Here is a 24,146-nt window from a genome sequence, read left to right as displayed (position 1 = left end):
TACCTGATAATGTTGGAAAATAATTTTTGAAAACTGCATGTTTGAAAGGTAAGGGAATGTCAGTTTTTTATATGTTTATTTCTATATCTTAAAATGTTGAAAATTATACTATTTTGCCTATTATTTTGGGTTCTTTGTAAAGACAAATAATTTTTTGTTTAATTTTGCATTTAAAATGCAGATGAACTGCTGATTAAATACAGTAAAGAATCCAGGAAGCTGCTTTTGGACAACAGCAAATAAGTGTAGAAAGGAGAGTTTATTCAATTCTAGCATATTTATCAAGAAAAATTGCTTTAATGGGACAAATTCCATATTCATATTAAAGTAAATCTCATTTCATATCTAAAAATAAGAAAAACCAGATAATAGACTAAAGGAAAAACACTAAACTACAAACTTTCTAGAGAGAGCAAAAGATACAATCTTATGGTTTTGAGCTTGAAAAATCTTCTGAAAAAAAAAATTTGAATTACATTGAAAGTCTTCAAATGAGACTGGAAAAAGCTGTACAAGTTTGCATTCCACCAGCAATGGATGACTATTCCTCTTACTCCACATCCTTACCAGCATGGGCTGTCACTTGTTCTAGTGATCTTTGCCATTCAGAGGGGTGTAGCAGAAATTGCTAAATGGTCTTATTAATCAAAAAATTCAGAATCAGATATTGGGGTGAAAGCTGGAAGAACAGAGGATTAGAATACGCCACAGCCACAAGTTCATACTGCGAGCAAATCCTCAGCTCAAGAGAGAGCTACTTCCTGTATACTCATGCCTATATACATTTGTGTGCCCTGCCATCTTTCTTCCTCATTCCACCCAGCTACATCACTTTCCTCTTTCCACCTAACTCGATTACTTCCTGTCTGTATGAACAGACCTCCAGACCTCTATGGTTAAGTAGTGCTGGGATTAAAATTGTGTGCCACCACATCTGGCTCTGTTCCCAGTGTGGCCTTGAACTCACAGAGATTCAGATGAAACTCTGCCTCCCGAATGCTAGGATTAAAGGCCTGTGCTACCACTGCCTGACCTCTAAGTTTAATACAATGGCTGGCTTTTCCCTTTGATCCCCAGGCAAGCTTTATTTGTTAGAACACAAATAAAATATCACCACAGAGGGGTTTAAGATGAAATTTCAAAATAGATTTGATTTGCAATTCCCTGATAGCTAACGATGTTGAACACTTCTTTAAGTGTTTCTCAGCCATTTGATTTTCCTCTTTTGAGAATTCTCTGTTTAGATATCTCTTTGTAGACCAGGATGGCCTCGAACCCACAGAGATCTTCCCGGCTTTGGCTCTTGAGTGCTAGGATTAAAGGTCCGTCCCAACATGCCAGTTTGTACCTCATTTTTATTTGAGTTGTTTGTTTTATTGTTTATCTAGTTTTTTGAGTACCTTAATATTTTGGATATTATGCTTCTATCATATGTGCAACTGGTAAAAATATTTTCCCATTCTGTACACTGCTTCCTTGTCTCAAGGATGGAATCCTTTGCCATGTAGAAGCTTTCCAGTTTCATAAGTTCTCATTTATTAATTGTTGATCTTAGGGCCTGTACTAACAATGTTCTGTTCAGAAGGACTTTCTTACTTGGACTTCATACATTCAGGAATTAAGATCAACAATTGACTAATGGGACCTCATGAAGCTTCAAGTTTGTGTACAAAAAAGAAAAATCAGTAGAAAGAAGGCACAGCCCACAGAGTGGGAGAGAATCTTGATAGGTCCTAAACTCAGGAACTCAACAATGATGAAATTCTGTGTACTCCATCCTATGTGTTCCACAGAGCACAAATATACCATTGTCAAACAGTTCACCCATGAGTTAAATAAATTACATACAGCATTTTATAATGATGTTCTTTTAAAAAGAAATTTTATTATTTTTACACTAGAGAAATTAAATTCAAGTGTTATTTTCACAGAAAAAGAGAACAATAAGAAATTTTGAAAATGAAAATACATAATCACAAATCAGAAAATAAAACTTTTAATGCTTGGATGTACTACTAAAGCCGTTGTTTATTCCCAAATGCTTGGTGTCTCTACTTTAAAAGCTCCACTGTTAAAAGCAGTGGATTGACCTTGTGGGTCGCCATCTTTTTCTTCATCTTTTGGCCTTGAATGCACAATGGGTGTTCTTTATTTTCCCAACTCTGGTGACCTTGAAAGAGACAGTGAGAAGTACTATAAGACTGTAGCAATTAGAAATCTCATCCAATGACTGAGGGAAGCAGGTGCAGAAATCCATGGCCAGGCCCCAGGTAGAGCTCCAGGAGTCCAATTGGCGAGAAAGAGGAGGGATTATGTGAGCGAGAATTGTTGAGACTAAGACTGGAAAAAGCACAGGGACAAATAGACAAACTAGTGGAAACACATGAACTATGAACCAATAGCTGAGGAGCCCCCAACTGGATCAGGCTCTCTGGATAAGTGAGACAGTTGATTAGCTTGAACTGTTTGGGAGGCATCCAGGCAGTGGGACCAGGACCTGTCCTCAGTGCATGAGCTGGCTGTTTGGAACCTGGGGCTTATGCAGGGATACTTTGCTCAGCCCGGGAGGAGAGGACTGGACCTGCCTGGACTGAATCTACCAGGTTGAGCTGAATCCCCAGGGGAGTCTTTGCCCTGGAGGAGATGTGAATGGGGGGTGAGTAGGAGGGAAAGCGGGGGGGGGGGGGGCAGGGGAATCCGTGGCTGATATGTAAAATTAAATTAAATTATAAAATAAAAAAAAAGTAATCCAAACCTCTGGGGGAAAAAAAAGACTCTAGCAATTGAGTGAAAACACTGTTTATATTTCTCCAGTCACCCATCTTTGCCTATTGCCCTCAAGGGCCTTATATGACCTTCTGCCCTCTCAAAGACTGTTGATCTTCTCTGCTTCATCATCTTCATTGTATTGCCTTATTTTGAGCTACCCCTTTCTAACTATGTGTTCTGTGAAGAAATGGCTTTTCACACTCAACATGACTTTATTTTGGGGCAGAGAATTATAACAAAAAAGAAAAAGTAAAAAATATTGATTTATCCGATCTAAAGCTTGGTTTGGAGTAGAAAAACAAAATTACGTGAAATTCTGATTTTCCTCAGTACTACTGCTCTGGGTTTTAGATATAGTTGAAACTCATGGATTCTTTAAATAGAACAACTAATGTGTATATCCCTGTTTGAAAATGTAGCAGCAATTACGTTTTGACTGTTGTATCTGGAGCATACCTTCTGTTTAAACCATCTCTAAGGTTTTAATAGAGTTATTACAAGAGAGTCCCATGATCGTTTGTGTCTGGCATAAACTATGTTGATCCTTTCCTCTTTAAATTTTCTATATCTATGTTTCATCTATCTTTCATTTTATCTTGACTTCTCCATTTGTTTGTCTTAATTTTTTAGTACTGTTTACCACTGGCTGTCCATTCATTGTCCTGTGATCCATTACTGCCATCACTGATCTGCATACTCATCTTGCCTAAGAATCTGCATTCAGTGCCAGGTAGCATAGGTAGAATTCAGTTCCACCACTTACTATCTTTGTCAGTGACTATTTCTGATCATCTACAAAATGTAAATTATTATTAACTCTCTTTTGCTGTTTAAAGTCCCAGCTCATAGTAAGTATTTGGCAGGTGTTCTCTATTAGTATAAATGTGAATTTACTAAAGGGAGTTCAACATCAACATCAATCTGAACATCCGTCCACCCCTTAGGTGGTGTTCTTTGTTCTCAGTGTTAGTAGCAGCACCATTTATCCTGTTTCTTCATGATAATCACTGAATCACATTTGGATGTGCTTTGAACCCATTTTCTCTCTTACCACCATTACCATGCTGGTTGTAAAATAATGAGGGTCTTTCTTCTTAAACATTACTCATCTCCACTACTCAAAACCCCATTTACCTTTTCCCTGCTTAGTACAATTATGAAATAGCTTCTGTTTTGTCTTGATAAAATAGCTGCCTAGTTTTTAAAAATAATGCTCCATAGCCTTTGCATGTTTTAGTGGCACAAGTCTATGGTGATATTCAAACTGCCAAAGATTTCATAAGCAACTTACAAAGTTCCTCAATATTTAATGCAAATACTTAATATGAAAGTATATAGTAGCACATAGTTGTGTCTAACTAATATTTCTGCCTCCAAGTCAAGTTTCTGTCCAACACAAATTTTCAAGACAAAACACTTTTTACTACTGTGTCAAAGTGATCAAGCATTCATCCTCATAAACCTTTCAGTATTTAGCTTATCCACCATGAATGGTCCTTATTTCCTTATTTCTGACAATGCTATATTTATCTGACCATTTAAACAGCCATTTAGTCTCCTGTTCTCAGAGTTGTCATCTTGCATATATAGTAGAATTAATACTGTTGATCCCCACTTCGGTGTGTTTTCATGTCATTTCTATTTCTTAGATCTCTCTCTCTCTCTCTCTCTCTCTCTCTCTCTCTCTCTCTCTCTCTCTCTCTCTCTCTCTCGTGTCTTCACCCAGGTAAGAAAATAATACCAATTCATTTTTATGATGTGCTAAACACTGTGATAACTCATAAATATATAGGCATTTCTTCCTTAAAATCCAGATTAAGAGTTCAACCTTCTCCAGAATTAGCCAACTCTTAATGGTTGAGGCTGGCATTCAAATCATATCTGACTTATTAACAACCCTTGCTCTTGATAAATATTAAATGTATATCCATGTCATTCTGACTTCTGCATCCATCTTGTTATTTAGCATATGTACAATATTCTTTGGATTATTTCTTCAATATCCATCTTTATTTTCATTTATTTATTTATTTTTATTTATTTATTTATTTATTTATTTATTTATTTATTTATTTATTTATTTATTTATTTATTTTTTGTTTTTTCGAGACAGGGTTTCTCTGTGTAGCTTTGCGCCTTTCCTGGATCTCGCTCTGTAGATCAGATTGGCCTTGAACTCACAAAGATCTGCCTGCCTCTGCCTCCCGAGTACTGGGATTAAAGACGTGTGCCACCACCGCCCGGCCTTCAATATCCATCTTTAAAAGTCTTCCCTATAGTAATGAGTATAAGGGCACCATCTCCATTCTCTCCTCCAGAGATAGAATTATCTATGCAATACACTGAAAAGTTCAAGTTCAGAATCCTAAAGAAAGCATCAATTTCCACTTTGACAATTCCATTCCCAGTCTACTTCCTACCTTAATGAAACTGTGATCACCACACACCAACTTCAGTTGCTTGCCAATTGTTTTCAGTTGGAAGCAGAAGAGTCGAAATTTATCTCCTTCCTTACAGATGATGTTGTACCATTTTCCATGCCCTACAACTTCTATGCTATTTGCATAATCATCCTGTATTTCATAGATTGTGGTCTTTGGGTTCACTTTTTTCTGCAAAAGTAAAATTAACATTCATTTTCATTTCAATTCATACTGTATTGAGTTTCTCTCAAGCTATTGCTCTTCAACTTTTCAGTTGTGTTCATAAGCATAGTCTCTAAGGAGTGTACTATAAAGTATGGGTTTAAACTAAAGGGTCTTTTTAAAAGAGGATGGACTAAACACACTTAAAGTTGCCAACTTTGTAAAACATTTGTTGAGTTTCCCAAGGTTGTCTGTTTAAAATACTGAATCCTAATACTCTGATTTGGGCCATTGATGCATAAATGAGATGTTTGTGTATATTTTCTTCTGTAAATGAGAAAACTAAGTTCACTTGCCTCCCAAATATCACTTGATACAATAGTTCTCAATTTCTATGGTCTTCAGAAATAGTTAATTAAGATACAAGAGTCAACATTGAATGATAAAACCTACTATCTATAAAGATAGAAGATTTATTTTATTGAATAGAAGGATGCCAGCCAATCATGTATGACTCCAAATACCTGTCCCAATCAATAATCACCCTGATTCAGTCAATCTGTAGAAACAAAGTATATAGAAAGAAAAGAATGAATATTGTATAGTTGAAGTGGAGCTTAAAATAACTGAGACTGTTGGCATGGCACTGAAGTATGTCCTTCACCATTCCTGCTCACTGTGGCTGAGGGTAGGTATTTTGTAACTAGTAAAATAAAGATCCTTGGTAATTCATTTTCAGGGAACTCTTTAAGAGATATCTTAGGAAGTAGGTTGTTAATAGGTCAACCACTCTTATTCCTTGTATGTGAAGTGATTTCACATGCTATCCTCAACCATGGTAAAGACGTCTGTTACAATATTGTTATTATAGTGACTGGAAAGTTATCGTATTTGAGTTCAGGTATTGGTGGAGAAAAAGACAAAAACAAATTTTCAGGCATTACCTTATGTAATGTAAACAACCCATAAACCACTGCTCCAGGGCCATACTTGTGAAAATCAGAAAACCTGGGAGGTTTATTTGCTTCTCTGATAAGACTGTTGGAGACTTCAATCTTCTGGTCAGGACCAGCTTCAAACACAGAGGAAGCCTCATTTATCTCTAGGATTCCTTTGAACTTGAAGTAATCGGAGATTATGATGACATTCTCCTTTTTGAACTTCTCTTTCAGGTTGATGTTGAAAACTTTCACATGGAAATACTCATTCACAGTGGCCACTGTGGCATGAAACATTTTTTTTACTTCTTGTTCTGATGACTCATATTCAAATGGGTCTATTGCATTGAGTACCATCACTGTCATGGCATCCTTTTGGAGAAGAGCACCTCTGGTAATGCTCTGAGTTTGGGTCTGTGTTTTTTTGGTTGAACAAGCACAAGGATATAAATATATAAGTTTATCATTAAATACAAATTAAACTTTGCATAAGATAAATCACAATCTCTCCATTAGTCTTAACAATTTTTATGTATTTGTAGAAGTGTGGATAAACAAAAGAATAATTCTTTCATTGGCCAAAAGGCTAATTAATGAAAGCAATGGGCTTCAGCCACAGAAATCTGAACACTCACTGAAATTCAGAGAAATATTTCTAACATGAAGCAAGAAGTTCAGCATGAACACAGTACAAGATTTGAGAGCAATTTTATGAAGTACTTAAGTGAAATTATAATTAATTCTAATATATCCTTTAGTCTTATGGCTGAATATTATAAAATGGGAAAGTTAAATATTGTTGAAAATACAGAATGGTAAATATAAATCATAAAGATGACATAGGACTTTAGTTACCATAGAACTATCTGGGGTTATTCTGAAAGTACACATTGCAGTATATCTCCTAAGGAGAAACCACTCTTCTATGATTAAATGATCAAAACCAACATGAGCTGGCCCACAGCCACCTCTTTTTAATAGGCTAACGTAGTGGTACTTTGGTTGGACCTATGTCCTTAAACATGGATAGTTTTCCTCAAGAGCAAGGATTTGTAAATCCAGAGAAATATTATCAGGCATCTAATCTGTTTACTGCATAGTGTTCTGAGTTTAGTGGCTTTTAACAAAGTATCTCACTGAAGAAAAAATTGTCTTCACTGAAGAAAAAATTGTCTTACTATAAGACAGAGTATGCAAAACAATGAAAATCTATAAACTTCATAGGAGAATAGGAGATAGTTTTATTGTTTCACAAGCCCAAGGGAATGAAAATAATCCAAGCTATCATGTCATGAGCAATCATTACCTATGACTGATTAGATTTCACTTGGATCTGTTTTTTTTTCACCAGTATAACCAATTTTCATTCATAACATGAAAATGCAAAAGGAAATAAATAGTGGTAGTGATGGGTATATAAGTAAACAAGTAGCAATGACTAGATTTAAATTATCAATAAAGTTATAGGATGTGAATAAAATAAATTAGTGGGTTTTAGAAAGCCACCAAATGATCCTTAATGCACACATTTCAAGGATAATCACTGAAAGTGATACTGAGCTTGTAGTAGTAGATAAGCAATCTAAAGTGAATTATTTAAAAAAGGAACAGAAACACTGATGTAACCATTGAATATTATATGAATTTTAACTTAGAGATTTGGAAAGATAGCCCTGATATGTTAAATTTGAAAAGCAAATAATAAATAACTATTTTGAGATGTTACACTAGAAAAATTTTCCACATAATTATAAAAGTATCTGAGAAGTACAAAGAAAACCCTTTAAATTATCTGAATGGGAAGATTTGAGGTGAATAAACTTTCTTCTGTTATTACTTAACTGTCTGATTATATTTCCTCGAGTGAGAAAAAGAAGGGGGGAGAGGTAAAAAAGGAGGGATAAAGAGAGGAAAGGGAGAGTCCAGAGAATGAATGCTGATAATGTTTTAGACTTCTCTCCATGACAAATCATTTGTTTCCTTCACTGAGAACTCAGAAAAACTTAGAGGCATCAATCATCCCATTTTTCATGTGTTATTACATTAGTATTGATACTTGATACTGAAGGAATATTTGACAAGACCAAATAAAAGTATCCTGACCTGAAAAACTTAAACATGGCATAATAGATTGTAGCTCACTTCTTTTCACTCCCAGTTTCTGGTGAATGTCATATTTTCCTATATTTCCAAAAATTCTTTAATTTCCTTCATTACATTTTTCTTCTCTCCAAGAATTGGTATTTTTCTATTACTTTTATTTAATTTTTATACATTATATATTGATTATGATTCTTCTCCCCCAACTCTCTCAGACCTTCTCCTCTCCATGTAACTTCATATTCTTCCTCTCACTCTCAAAAAATAAAATAAAAACATAAAAAGTAAAATCAGAAAAAAAATTCCCAAGTAAAACAAAATACCTCCCTCACAAAAAAACTCATGGAGCTCTTTTTATATTGGCTGACTACTCCTAGCCATAGGGCCTGCTCTAGAATGTGGTTGATAGTCTCCATTGGAGAAGCCCTTTGTTAGTGAGTATCAACTGAAAATAGCTTCTTGGTTAGGGGTAGGATTTTATGTTACTTCCTCCTCTCAGTTTTGGGACCCCAGGTGGTGAACCTGTGCTTTTTAAATGTGTGCCACCGGTCTCTGTCTTCAAATGTGCATCCGTCCTATTTGAAAGACACTGTTTCCTTGGAGTCATGTACCATCTCGGGCTCTTACAATCTTTCATCCTCTTCTTCCACATAAATCCCTGAGCCGTGAGAAGAGGGAGTTGATGAAGAAAACTCATTGAGGAATGGATACTGTAAGTCTCTCACTGTCTGCATGTCAGCCAGTTGTGGGTCTCTGTGTTAATTACCAACTATGACAAGAAGAAGCTTCTGTGATGAGAGGTGAATGAGGCACTGCTCTATAGATATAACAGTATGTTATGTGCTATTGCTATGTTCCTTTAGCAGAATAATAGTAGTAGGTTTCTCCCAGGCCCATGACCTCCCTAGTCTCAGGCTCTTAGCTGCTTTAGCAGTGACTGATATGGATTCCAACTTATGGATACAGCACTCGTTGCTAATGACACTTGTATATGCTGGACTTGTCACCTCTCCCTTCCTGCCTGGGATCAATATAAGCCAGTAAACTCCTCATTGTCAAAGGAAATGCCAAGTTCATTAAGTGTCTTCATAGCAACAAAAGCTTATGGTGCAGCAAATTCTATATTTGTATCACCTATCTTTATTGTTTCTGCCTCTATTTGTGATCTACTTCTAACATATCCAGCCTCTGTGTTTGTCTAATTAATTAAATCTCAGTGGCAAGTGTGTGACATGGTCAGAACGTCAAGATCTGATTCTGATGTTTTGAATTGAAGAAATGAAAGCAAGACAGAAAATCTGTACCTTAGCCAAAGAAGTGTTAGATGGAGCCAAAGATGAGGTCTGCAGCTCTGGGGACTGGCATCTGGCTGTGGCTTCCTCAGGACAGGGAGGGTGATCTGGTTCCACAGACTGCTTGGTCTTTTTCACTCCAGTTTTTTCTCTATTAATACTTTTTCTTTTCTGAAAGTATATCCATTGGCCTGTTAATGAGTCTCAGTATCAAGCGAACAGAATGCATCTTCATTATTAGGTAGTAGATTTATTATGCCTGAATATGTTGGGAATTTAAGGAAATAACACTCACCTTCTGCCCAGGCCCAAAATATGATCATAAATAGTCATAAACTGTGTGTGCATAAGTTGTTTCATTAAATAAAGAAGTAGGAAAGAGTTACACACACAGTTTTTCTAATACTACCTCTATGGTAGGACATAATTGAATTTGAATTTTCAAACTTGGTGTGTAAACATGGACTCCATTGTTCTACCTGATTTTCAAGGACACAACTCTCAAGTAGGAATGTACACTTATTAATACTGCATGATCACTTATCATGAGTTTCAATAAAACTTGACGATAAACTAATAAAGCAATGAGTCCTTGGTGGACAGAGTAGGGGAAGAGCCACTGCTGACCCCTCTGTGGACTGCCAGCCCGCTGCTGTTCCTCAGGCTCACCTGAGCTGTGGAAGTCTCCCCTCCATCAGATGCTAAGGTGTTGCTGGTAGTCGATGTGGGTGTATCAGAGCCTGCTTCTTGCTTCCTTTTTCTCAGTGGAGATTTTCCTTTTACTAGAATGGGTATAATTTTTATCACAACAAATGCATGAAGAAAAAGCCCAATAAACCAAAACAGAGGACTAGGAACCATCTAGTTTTCCTGCCATTTTCTCTCCATTGCATTCATATCTATGTTTATTCTATTAGTTTACTGTGGGGGCACACCACTAAAGGCACAGCCTTGGACACAGTCTCCACTACTTGATGTTTTCATTATTTGTCCCCTCTAAAATGAGAAAATCTTTCCTGTCCCTGAACCCATGTACATCAGCCAAGCTTTTCTTATTCCCATTTTCCTATCATTCTCTTAAAAATAAAAATTTTCATTATACTTACTGATTGGTTGTGTTTTGTCAATAATATACTCAAATCATAGAAATCATTGAAAGGAAATCTGATATAAATTTGTGGAAAAAGATAGGAAATTTTTGGATTTTAATTTTCTGAAATCTTTTTACTTAACTGAATAATTCTATAAAAGGCAGGAATGATTTGTGCCTTCTTAATGACATAGTTAATTAAACTACTGCCTTATTTCTGTCAATAGAGGGGATAATTATGTTACTACTTTTAATGGAATAGGTAAGACAATTGGCTAATGGATTTACTTAAAATTTGAACCATAATTTTTTATAATTCTAACATCTATGTTGTACCTGAAACTTCAGTCTTCGGCTAACTTTTATTTTCACTATAGTCTACACATCAAATAGACTCTTTAAGTTACAAGCATCCTCCACTGGAAAGGGAACATCTTTAGTGGTGAACCCAAAGCACCAATATGGCTATGGCCACTGAGGTATAAATTGGGCATATGAAAACTATGTGAGGACTTCAGGGTTATGAAGGGAGCAGAGATAGTCACATCTCTGTCAGGGACAGGGGGTTCTTTGTTCCACATTACCTTTTGATTTCTCTTCTTTAAGGGTTTCAGCAAGTCTTTTAAGAGTGTGTACCTCTTCACAAAACTCAATCAGTTTGCCCAATCCAGCATCAGTTGGGAATTCATATTCCATCATGTCAGCAATCTTAACCCTGTTATATTTCCCTCTCATGTTTTTCTCCAGTCTTAAATCACTGGCCATTACTGACTTAAATAAGTCAAAATAATGATCACTGATGTGCTCTAATCCTTTCAGCAAAACAATTCGCTTGTATTCATGTGCCATCTTTCAAGTTGTTAGTGAGCCTGTAAGAGAAAATTGGCATACACTGCTATACATGTGTTCAGAAATTTCCTAAGAAAGACATGCCTATGAGAATGAATGCACTACGTGGAAATACTACATACAGGTGTGTTCATGACAAAGAGCAGCACAACAGCCATTATGTCACATGGAATATTGGGTAAGAATTGCTGTATTAGGAAAAACTTCAAACCAATCTTCCCTATTGATTATAGTTTAGTTGGGTCAAGGGTAGTTATGATGAAAAGATGTCTAGAGACATGCCACTGTGGCAAAACTTAGGAGTATTGGTTTATGGCTTCTGTTCTCTTCCTTTTAGGTACCTGAACCTTTCCCTTGTTGTCTGCTGTCAGATCCTGACTCCTCAGACATACTATGACTATATTGGTTACTTTTCTAGTAACTGTGACAAGAATACCCAACAGAAACAACACATGGGAAGAGTGTTTATTTTGCTTTACGGTCTCACAGTGAGGAAATCTTGGTGCCTGGGACCCAGTCTGCAACCACATAGCCTGTTAAATTTCTACAAATCAGGTTGACTAGGAGTCTTTAAGCTAGAATCCATGTGTCTATAACCTTCTAGCCCTGGGCCTATGTTCCTACATTTTCCTGCTAGGCTTTATGCATTAAAGGCTGCACAGCCTTCCAAAATAGTACAGGCAGATGGTGCCCAAGTATGGAAGCACATGTGCCATGAAGAGTATCTCACATTCAAACCATAATAATGACTAATGTGACAAGTGAGTGGAATGTACTGCAGTCTCTCACACTATACATGAGTAACTTTGGCCACAAAATTACAGCTCTGTGTTGGGTACTCTTCAATAACACCTATAAGTAATATGATACTTTCCCTGGTATAGGTCACAAATTTTCTAGTTCTCAGTGCCCATATTACTATCCCTTTATAGAACTTCTCCCATCTCTCTCCTGAAGAATCAAAATGTTTATTGACTTGGAGCTTTTCAACAATTATTCCATCTTCTTCCTTCAGCACTCCACATCTTTAAACTGGTAAGTTTATAGAGCCATGGATTCGTGGCCAGTCTAGGATACATAATAAGGCCCAGAAGCAGGGGGATCTTTACAGTATGGAAGAAAATATTTGTAAAGGATACATTTAACAATGAATTGACATTGTAAATACACAAAACTCAAAAGAAAAACTAAAAAGACAAAGGTGACTACTCAAAACCCTACACGTAATGCAATTCAAAAATGGACTAAAGAACTAAACAATCAAATGGGAGGAATCTTCAGCAACAGGGTCTTAGTGTGCAGTTATGGCGGGTAACTGAGGGAAAGGGCAATGGCAATAGCCTGCACTATTTTAGAAACTTCTGGGGCCTCTTTGGCCAGTATCTTGTGGGGAGGTAATCCACACCTTGTATTATGGTGTTCATCTTAACTATCCATGACTTACTTCTGGGAGTGCCATTTCCCACCCACACAGAGCAATTCTTTTCAAACTATTTTTATGTTGTATTTTGAAAGTATCTTACTAACTATTGGATTTCCATACTCCTTCTCATATATCCTTAGTTTTGGTTAGCCTATCCATTACCCACTCCTCTCCTCTGTCCCATCCTTATTTAAGCCCTCTTTCACTTCACTTATATTCCTATCATCTCTCTAATTATTTTCTTAGTTGGATTGTGAAACAGTATATTTCCACATAGCTCTGCATGTACCTTTCCATGACAAAGTCAAGTCTTTCATAATCCCAGCACAGACTGAGGTAGAGATCTTCTGGCCCTACCCCTTACTGTGGAGCTATTAACAGATGGTAATTGCTGAGGGAAGGAAAGTCATTATTTCTTAAAGTTGTGTCCACAGGTTAGAATCCCAAGCTCCTGTGGATGGCCCCATACCCATTCACACATGGGCAGCAGTAATTGAATTGAACTTAGTGGATTATTGTACACACACAAAGACAGACAAAAGAAGAAATGAAGTTGGGAGGGGGATGTGTTAGGGGAAAATATAGGAGAGTTGTAGTGAGTCAGGAAGTGGTTTTGATGCTATTTCATTGAAATGCTTAATAATAAATAAAAAAATTAAAAAGTAACTAAAAACACACCCCTGAAAGAAAAAAAAGTTCAATTTTTCTAATCATTGGAGCAAGTTAAATAAAAGCTATAGTGACATATAATTTCACCCCAGTTAGAATGTTTATCATTACACGGATAAGAAATAAGTCCTGGTTAGGATTCAGAGAAACAGGAACTGCAATACTTTGTTTAAAGAGACATAATTTAGTGTAACCATGACACAAAATAATATAGAAATCCCCTAAACACAAAAAGCCCAACCACTGTATTACATTTCTTCCAGTAACTGGATATATAACCAAAGGAGATGAAATTATTATACACAAAAGATAATTGGACTTTTATATTTATTGCATTAATATTTATAACAGCTGAACTATAGAATAAAAATAAATGCTTTTTGGTGGATGAGTGAATTAAGAAAATGAATAGCTGGGCACCATGATATATACGTATAACCCCAGTACTGGAGAAGTGGAGACAGGATCAGAACTTTAAGGCTATATTCAAATATGAGACTGTCTCAAAAATGAAAACAAAAACAAACACAAGAACACATGGTAAATATACATTAATGGGCCGGGGAGATGGCTTAGCTGGTAAAAGTCCCTACTGTGCAAGCCTTGTGGCCTGAGTTTAGATTCCTGGAACCTGTAGAAAGCCAGATGCAGCAGTGTACATCTGCAATCACAGCCCCCATATGGTGAGAGAGAAGATGGAAATAGAAGAATTGCCTGGAAACTTGTGGGCCAGCTATTCTGGAAAACAAAGCATAGCAACAGATCAATAAGAAAGACTGCCTCAAAGCAAGGGAGAAGGCAAGAAGCAACTCCCCGAGGTTGTCTTGTGGTCTCCACATGTGTGCTGTGATATATATATACCTACACTTGCATATATGCCCCCACACACACACATACCAAGTCTTCATTAGCCACTAAAAGCAATGAACTCCTGTCATTTAAGGCAACACGAATAGAACAGGAGATAAACTTGTTAAGTGAAACATGTCAGATACGGAAGGACAAATATCACGTTTCAGTTATTCACAGAAATAAACTTTATAGAAGAATGAAGAGGAATAATGATCGTTAGAGGTGGGAAGAGCAGGGGCAGGAGAAACAGAAAGAAATTTAATAAGGGACACCCAAACAAAGAGTATAAGCCTTACCCCTCTTTCTTATTTAGCACAATAGGGTAACTATGGGACAGAATAGTGGATGACATAGTTCAACACAAATAGAAAATAAAATATGAAATTCCTAACACATGCAATAATTGATTGTTGAAGGCATGGAAATACTTGTTTCCCAGACTACACTACTACATGTTATATATGTTCATTGATTTTTATCATGGGCCATATAAAGTTGCATAAGTTAGAAAAATTAATAAATCATTTTAAAACAAAAAATGTAAAAGATCCAGCACTTAAGAGGCAGGAACAGGTAGAAATCTCTGAGTTTGAAGACAACTTGGTTTACATAGTGAGATCTAGGCCAACCAAGGCCACATAGTGAAACCTTGTCTAAAACCAAAACAAAACAAAAACATAAAATTTTTTAATGTGGCTTAGAAAAATCAATACCTTTGTATTGCTGATAGAACACCATTTTATGGTTTGAAAACTATTGGAAAAATTGGATGCTGAAAGAGTAATTCAAAGAAATCAAAATTCTCTGTTAATAAGGTGATAGACCTGCCAAGAAGTTATCATAAAACTGAAAGCTTACTACTTAACAAAGTAAGATTTCAACTCAACAAAAATGAAACCATTCTAATTATATAATTACCAAACAAAAAATTCATTTTATAACTACATTGTTCCCATGACATTAAATAGTAATATGTAGTAAAGTACAAAGGTAATCATAGACATGTAAGTAGGGCATGGTGGTGAAGGCCTAAGATTCAAGCCCTCCAGAGCACAGGAGAAGGACTATACATTTGAGGTCGGCCTCAGCATTGTGCCATGTTTCAGGCAAACCTGGCTTGGATAGTGACATTATTTTTCAAAAAATAAAAATAAAAACAAATAATATTATAAATTTAAACAACTATGAAATTGGCTAATGATGACTATAGTTTGAAATTTATGTGTATATCAATTACTGAAAAGTAAGTAAAAACAATATAAAAAGTAAAAACATCGTAAAAAAAAACTTTAGGAAAAAAAAGAATGTCAATGAATAAGTTCAAATAAAAATTTTCAAGTAACATTTAAGAAATTTTCAAGCCGACATTAAAATCTCTACATTCCCCTCAACAGAAGAAATATTTCTGTACAGATTCTATAATGAGCTAATGCATCCCAAATGGTAAATACAGATGTGATTCATTTTAACATCTTTTTCCTAAGACTTTGTCCCATTACAGTTCCCCTCCAACATGGAATGAAGACGAGGGAGTATGACAAATATTGTCTCTAATATCTGATATAGAAGAGAGCTAAAAGGAGATCTAAACATATAAAAATGCTAAGATATTCTGTATTTGACTAACTGTATTCACAAAACGGGGACATTTTCTCCTAGAGGCTAGTTAGGGTTCTCAAGTTTTGTAAAAAGTGGATACTATATAGTACAATTTTATGTTGAATTGTTGCTTTCTTTTAATATTACTCCACTTATCTTTTTTTCATGTTGCTATGTCTTTTACCCAGTCATTCCCCACAGTCACCATGTTCTCATGCCTTCTCCAGTGATGACAACAGAGTTCAATTTTAAATAACTCAGGAAAAGTCATATTTAGAAATTTATTTCACCTTCAATAGTCAAAATGTTTTTGTTTAAGCTCATTTCGCTGTGGTGGAGGAATAAAGATGCCATGTAACACAAATTTTAAAAGGCCTCGTTAATGAAAAAAAAGGAGCCAGATAATGGGGTGAAAGCTGAAAGATCAGAGAAATAGAACAAGCCACAGCCAACCTCACCTCGCCGACTCCTCAGCCAATACTATGTCCAAGAATCCTCAGACTGAAAGCCTCTCAGTCCTCACTCCTGAGGGTCTCAGTTGAACTGATGCTTAGTTCCTGTCTCCTCACAACTTACATACCATTCTCCACCCAGCTATGTCACTTCCTGGCATTAAAGGCTCATGTGCTTTCCAAGCAAAGGCATGAGATCTCAAGTGCTGGAACTAAAGGTGTGTGCCACCACTGCCTGGCTCTGTTTCCAGTGTGGCCTTGAACTCGCCAAGATCCAGGATCTCTACCTCCTGGGTGATAAGATTAAGGGTGTGTGCCACCACTGCCTGACCTCTATGTCTAATCTAGTGGCTGGCTCTGTCCTCTGGTCCCCAGATAAGTTTATTAGGGCATGCAATATATCACCACAATGCCATCTTTACTCCATCATCTGTCATGTTCCTGAGTGAAGCATCCCAAACCATCTCTAGCAGGTTCACCTCTGTGAGTGCAGCTGGCACCAGCCAGCCCTGGTCCCTCCACCCTCCAACACTGATTTTTTTTTCTATTTTTTTTTTTAATATTTTGCTGAGGTATCTGATCCTATATTTAGGAAAGAGACAGGACTCACCTCCCTGGAAATGTCTGCAGAAATGTTCAGATCCGGAGATCTCTAACAAGGCAAGAAGTGGGCTTGTTTGATTTGCGTAGGCAGATAAATGAGTAAATCAGAAACTGAACAGAAGGATGTAAGTAAGGATACCAGGGACTATGACACTGTGAGTGTCGCTTCATATCTTGAGCAACACTGGACGTTTCTCACTGTGCTGTCTCACTGGGGAGAAGAGTGCTGAGACCACCAGGCCTCCTCCCAGTGCTGTTCATAGCTTTCAATTTCCCTGGCTAGGGAAACCTCTCTACTTCCCTTAAACACTGCAGTTACTATGAAAAAAAAAAATCAAAGCTTAGTTAATCTCACATTCTTTTCTTATGAATTTCACTAATCAAAAGGGTCCTAACCATATGACTTTTGTAGCAAACAGATGTATACTAGCCACTAAGACACTAGACACAAAACTCACACGCGTGGTGTACCAACATCAGGATGTTGAAACTAGCTGGCCAATATTCTTTGGCTCTACCTGGATAGGAATCATGGACAGCTGAGATGGAGCTTTCATTGTAGCAGAGTACTCAAGGCCTAGGACATAGTCTAATATACTCAGACTCCAAATCCTTCAGAAGCCAAAGACTTGTGGTCCTGAGGTTTCAGATTGGAGGTTTGCCATTCTGGGCTTTAACCACCAAATGACAGCCATGTACTTGGAAGTTTTTGTAGTCGACAGCTTCTGGAAGCAGCAGGTGAAAGATAGCAGCAAGCATGTGGTGCCTTTGTGATGCTGGGACCTTGAGAGTGGCTAGTGTCACAGCTCTTTGGCTAGGGTGCTGGAATTCTTAGCACTTAAGGATTGACCGCTATCTGGAATGCACCCAGTTATCCGAGCCGGCAGTGTCTCATCTTCAGCTCTTCCTAGCCCTCATCGTCTTTATCTCTGACTTTCTTATTTCAGCCCCAGATGCTCTCTGGATTTCTCCAGCTGCTCTTTTATTACAACCACCACTGTCACTAATACTGTCACCTCCACCACTCTGTCTTCATCACTGTCTTCCTACGTTTCTTGGTGTTGCTGGCTCAGCTCACTCTACCAGTGAAAAACAAAAGGCGAGAAAAGGCCATATGAGAGAAGCCTTTGACTGAGCCGAATGTTGCAACAGTGTGGATTAAACAGGGTGTGGGGAGGCTTTTCCACATACTTCCAAATGGAACTGATTTCCGGCTTATACAGACAGAAGATAATTTGCAGCGACCAAGACACATCATCAAGCAACTGAAAGACTGTCTTTGCACCAATCAAGGCACAGTACTTTAATGCAAATGAGAAACTGTGCTTCCTCCAATCACAGCTGTTTATCCACGCAAATAAAAGGTTGTGTTTGGTGGTAGACTTGAGGCTTTTGCTGGGCCATGAGGAGAGATGCTCTCACTAGGTCTAGTGCCAACTGTCATTGTAGAAAGATAAATGTGTAGATGCAGGACAAAAACATCAAGGGTTATATGGACTTGGAAGAAGTAGAGGAACAGATAAAGAACAGGTCGTCTTCAGGGCAATAAAAGTGTTCCATAAGACACTGTAATGGTAGACATGTGTATTACACATTTCTCCAAAATGACAGTACAACATGAAGAGAAAACTTTAACGGGAATTATGTGTTTGGCTGATAAAGACTTATCAGCATTAAACCCAAGTTCATTGGGGATAGCAAATTTCTCACTGTGGTGGGAAACGGCGACAGTGAGGGAGATGGTACATGTGTTGGGGCAAAGGATATACAGGGACTTTAATTTGGACACCATTCATTCATTTTAAATTATCTGTCTATCTATCTATCTATCTATCTATCTATCTATCTATCATCTATCTAATCTATCATCTATCATCTCTCTTGTGTGTGTGCTACTTACCTATCTATCCATCTACCTATCTACCTATTGTTCTATCATCTGTCTGTCTGTCTGTCTGTCTGTCTATCCTCTCTCTCTCTCTCTCTCTCTCTCTCTCTCTCTCTCTCTCTCTCTCTCTCTCTCGGTGTGTGTGTGTGTGTGTGTGTGTGTGTGTGTGTGTGTGTGTGTGTGTGTGTATGCAGGTACATGCATGCTCTGGCATTCATGTGGAGGTCAACTTTCCTGCTACTTTATTGAATCAGCATATTTAGCTCAGGTAATCAGGTCTGTGAGTAAATGTTTTCATTCACTGAGTCATCTGTCTAGCCCTGGCACCATTTTCTATGAACCTAAAAGTCTTACAAACAATAAAGATAAAGAAACAAAAAAATAACATCAAATTTAAAGGTAACTCATTTTTTGCGGTAAAACATATAAAAGACCTTTATTTTTTGTGTGACATGAGACCTGTATGATTGCCTATGTGTTAAGTATTTTAGTAGTGTGAGGAATGCCACAGTAAAGAAGACAGGACCCAAATAGTAATTGAGCTTATTTTCCATCCCAAACTTTAGGAAGTAATTTCCCAGCCATGATCCTTCCTTACAACTCATCCAGACAGGATTGCATTAGCTGAAACATCATAGCCTCTAGCAAGGTTTTCCTTCCAGGAGGGGCACAGCATTAGCACATCTTAGTCTGTTGGCCCTGACCAAACTGCAGTTCATATAGCTGGAGAGATATGGATCTCTGAATAGACATGAGTCTAGATCATGTCACAAATCATGAGTATTTTTGATGTGTCAGAGATCTTGCCTCTTTCATAGTTTAATGACTTCTAAGGACTATTCTGAGTATACAGAACTGAAGACCTCTAGGCTTTTAGTCATTCATTGAACTCATCTTTAACATGATAATTTTAAGATTTAGAAATCATCTCTTGTGTTTGGGATTAGATTCATTTACGCTACTAAAAATAATAGATGTCAGCAAAATTAGGTTTCATTTCCGCAGAAGTTTATTGTATGTTCACTGAAACTATTTTACAAAATCTTCCCATTGGTCTTCCATGTGACTGCTGCTTTAAGCTTGCAAATGAGGCCATAAGGAATTAAGTGAATTGTGTGAATGTTTTTAAATTGATAAAGTAAGGGATTGGAATTAAAGTGTAGGGGTTTTGAGTGAATATTCTATAGTATTATTCACTTGTGAATTTTACTTTTCAGGAGCACCCGAGAGTCATAATAAACGTCATAATAAACAGGTACATGTAAAGATAAGTAAGAGTGTAAAGATAGGCAATGATTGGAACTTTTTTTGTTATAAAAAAAAAGTGAACTTTGTTTTCATAAAAGAGGCAGTGTATAGCATGTTCTAAAGGAGTGAAAAGAACACAAAAATAGTTTAATGTGCTTGATTCACATGGCACACCTCCTCCTCCCCCTTGTGTGTAATCAAGGGTCAACCTATTGATTCGATTTGCCTCTTCTGTTGCTAGTGCCTAGATATTAGGATGAGATTATTTTCACCATCCATACTTACTTTGTATTCTATATCATTTATCATAGTTTAGAATTACAGTTCAAAACACCATAAAAGTCATGGAGTTAAATCACTTTCATGTACTGAAAGACTGAGGTGAGGGAAGGTCTGTGGCACTTTATACTGGAGTTAGCTAGTGGTAAAGTTTGAATTCAAACCTAGGCCTGGATGTCAGTCTAAGCCAACATATTACCTACTATAGATACAAGAAACAAATTGGGATTTAGGAAAAGTCTCTGCGGAAGGGACTCTGACAAAATCTTAACCTAAAGTAGTGTCTTTGACATCTTGGCCTCTGTTCCCATGATCCTAATTAAGACTAATTGAAGGAATCAAAAGGAGACAACAAGGGCCTCCCCAAAGCTTCCTACTATGACACTCCTGCACTGGTGGTCTCTGAAGAGAAAAAAAACTGATAATTACTGAAGTTGAGGCTCTGGGTCATTAATTAGACATAGGCTTCCTCCTGGGAATCATTTCTCCTACTCTGTCTTCTCCCTTCCCCAGCTCAATTAGGCAACTTGTTTGTTTTCTCATTAGGAAACTTGTTAGTGTTGCGCTCTGTTCCCTTGAGTTGCTCTGTAGAAAAGTTTTGTGGGAGGATTTCTGAAGCCGTTTAAGGTCTGCGTCTCCTGCTTCCTGTGAGACATATGCTCCAACAAGGATGTGTTACATCAATTGCCAGCAGTGGGGTCAAAGTTCCTTGTCTTGAAAACAGGACATGGAAACAAATGGTTGGTGTGGCCAGAGATAGGGAGGGTCAAGGCAGCTGCCTGAGATCTGCTGAAAAAGAGGGAATATTGAACAGTTGCTTTAAACACTTAGCTTAAACATTTCCAGGACCAATACCGGCTATTGAGGCTTTGAACAGAGAGGCTGGTGCATTCTGGTCTCTCCTCTCCATGTCTAGAATTTCTGTAGTCCTTGAACATTGGTGCAGCGTTTTGTTGTCTACCAAACATTTATTTTAGTGACAGTTCACTGAGGAATGAGAGGTCATGATACACACACAGCTTTATTTGTCATTTATCAAATAGACACCTGGAGCTCCAGTTACTTACCCATACTAGACACTGAGTATGCTAGAAGGACTTTCAACTAAGGTTAGATGAAAGGCTATTTATAACTGTCTATTCTTTAAGCCCATTTAGACCAGCCATCAGGAATTTAACCAGAATATTTATAACCATCAACTCTCCAATAATAGGAGCAATATCATCTATACAGTGTGCACTAAAGTGGCTGTATTCACAAGGACACAGAGCCTTAGGAAGACCCCAGAATTATTATAAGATTAGAGAGAAAATAATGTCTCTTGTGTTAATGCCCTGGTTCTGAGAGTGGAAAAAGGATATCCTGGACAAAATAATATAGAGAAGACAGGAGATGAGCTCAGTAATTAGAAATATGTCATAGTGAATAGCATATATGAGGGTTAAACATGGTAATTTAAAGATACTAGATTTGGAAGATGTCAGAATCCATCAATTTCTTCATCCTCTGGCCATCACCACTATCTGAGGTTTCAGTCAACGCCATTGTCTAGGCCTGAGTCCGTATTCCTGAGGTCTTAGTCTTGCTAACTAACAATAGATTGAATTCTTTTCAAAATATATCCAGGCCTATTATCTATCCCAAGTAAGCATGTGTCCCACTTTCCATGAGATTGGTTCAGCCCACTGCTGCACAGCCTTAGCAAGATGTGAACCCATCTGTCTTACATAAAGATGAAATAAAACACCCCCAGAAAACATTTTCTCTGTTTTCAAATAGACAGGTGAATAGATCACATATGAAAGAACACATATAGAATTATAAATACAAGGTGAAAACATAGAGAAATAGGAAGCAGAGGCTGGAGCTTAACAACTCTGCCCACCTGGTTTCCTCACCACTTTTTTTTTCTCTGACATGACTCACTTCAGCTCTCTCACTTTTCTGATGACAGAAGTGAAGACCAAGGAGGACATATGAACTTCTAAAAGATGCACAGCTCCTTAGACAGACAGAACTTGGCAGAGACAGACCACCCTATGAGTCTTGAATACTCTCTATAAAATTAATTTTATATTTGGCCTATAATGGTTTTAATTTCTGTATCATACCAGCATATGTCCATTTTTTTACAAGTTTATTTATTCATTTACTTACTTAATTATTTGTGGCGTGTGTATGTGTGTGTGTGTGTGTGTGTGTGTGTGTGTGTGTGTGTGTACACGTGGAAGTATATGCTGCTTGTGCATGTGCTTCTGAGCACATGTGAAAATCAAAGAACTACTTGCAGGAGTTGGTTCTCTCCTTCTACCATGTGGGTCTTGGAGATGGGACTGAAGTTTTCAGGCTCAGCAGCAGATGCTATTACCCACTGACCCACCTCTTTAGCCCACTCTCCAGTGTTACATTCCTTCACACATTCTTTCTAAAAGACAGTGCCAATTATTTAAAGTAAATAAAGAAGGAGTTCTGACCTTCACACAACGGCACACATGTTCATCCTTGCATGAATCTGGCAACCTCTGCTGTTCTATTGCAACATTCTTGGCCTCCTTCTCTCTCTCTGCAAAATACACGATGGGTGTGGATGACATTTCAGATTCTTTTCACTTTAAGAAAATTTGGTTCTGTGATTGCAACACTGTTTTGAATGTATGGCCTTAAGTGTGCTAGGCAAGCACTCTACCTCTGAGATCTCTTCCCAGCCCAACTTTCCTTTAAAATGGAAGGACTCGATGTAGACCTAGCCAAATGGGCAATTTCTGAATATGCCAAAGGGAGGGAAATATGTCCATACATATCCAGGTTTTCCTCCTTTTAGTTACAAAATTCTGGACAAAAACATGAACCTCTTCTGAAATATGTTTCCTTACCCTTAAAACATGATAATGAACTCAAACTCCCATTAAGATGAAAAGAAATGAAATATGCAAAGTGGCTAACCATGGTCTAAGCACTTAAGAGGGTTTCTAGGTGTAATAGATCCCCTTTCCTCCAGATGCAGAGCATATAGTGTTTAGAGATGGGATTTTAACATCATTTTCCATGGTTCAATCATTATCTTTAATAGTTTTCCCCCCTAATGTCTGAATTTTTCACTTGTCTTTCTCACTTGTGAAATGTAGACAATAGGTAAGTTGAGAGAATTCTTGTGTTAAAGTATTTTGCACATGTAAAGCACATGGAAAAGTATATATCCATATGAGAAAGACACTACTTGAAATTTTTTACATATAAATTCCATAAAATGGATTCTTACCTAGTTTACATATATCTCACATTTATAATGTAAAGGGCAATCAAGGTAGTAATAATTCAAGTTGATCATTTCCTTGGGACCAATGCATTTAGTGAAACCCTGGGCATCCTTGTCATTCTTTTTACCTTTATGAAATAGGGACCATAACTTTCTTTTCTCCTTACTTTTTTTCTTTCTAATTGTAGTTATCTCAACCTGTCTTTATTGAGAAGTAGTTGTGAAGAAAACAAACTAGCACCCAAGCATCACAC

At 37.2% G+C, this 24,146-nt stretch overlaps 1 protein-coding gene across 1 annotated transcript; it reads right to left on the bottom strand.

Moving 5' to 3' along the window:
- Window positions 1-1,865: 1,865 nt before the first annotated feature.
- Window positions 1,866-11,639, bottom strand: LOC131925768 (interferon-activable protein 204-like). The gene is made up of 6 exons (XM_059281121.1): window positions 11,359-11,639; window positions 10,354-10,466; window positions 9,697-9,855; window positions 6,299-6,706; window positions 5,190-5,381; window positions 1,866-2,170 (listed from the first exon to the last, which is right to left on the bottom strand). The coding sequence occupies exons 1-6, from the start codon at window positions 11,621-11,623 to the stop codon at window positions 2,114-2,116; spliced, it is 1,194 nt and encodes a 397-aa protein (XP_059137104.1). The 5' UTR covers window positions 11,624-11,639; the 3' UTR covers window positions 1,866-2,113.
- Window positions 11,640-24,146: the final 12,507 nt, after the last annotated feature.

Source organism: Peromyscus eremicus, chromosome 15, assembly GCF_949786415.1.
Source record: "Peromyscus eremicus chromosome 15, PerEre_H2_v1, whole genome shotgun sequence".
In the NCBI taxonomy this organism is placed as follows: domain Eukaryota; kingdom Metazoa; phylum Chordata; class Mammalia; order Rodentia; family Cricetidae; genus Peromyscus; species Peromyscus eremicus.
Note: the sequence above shows the minus strand (reverse complement) of the source record. Positions and strands in the feature narration are given on the sequence as shown.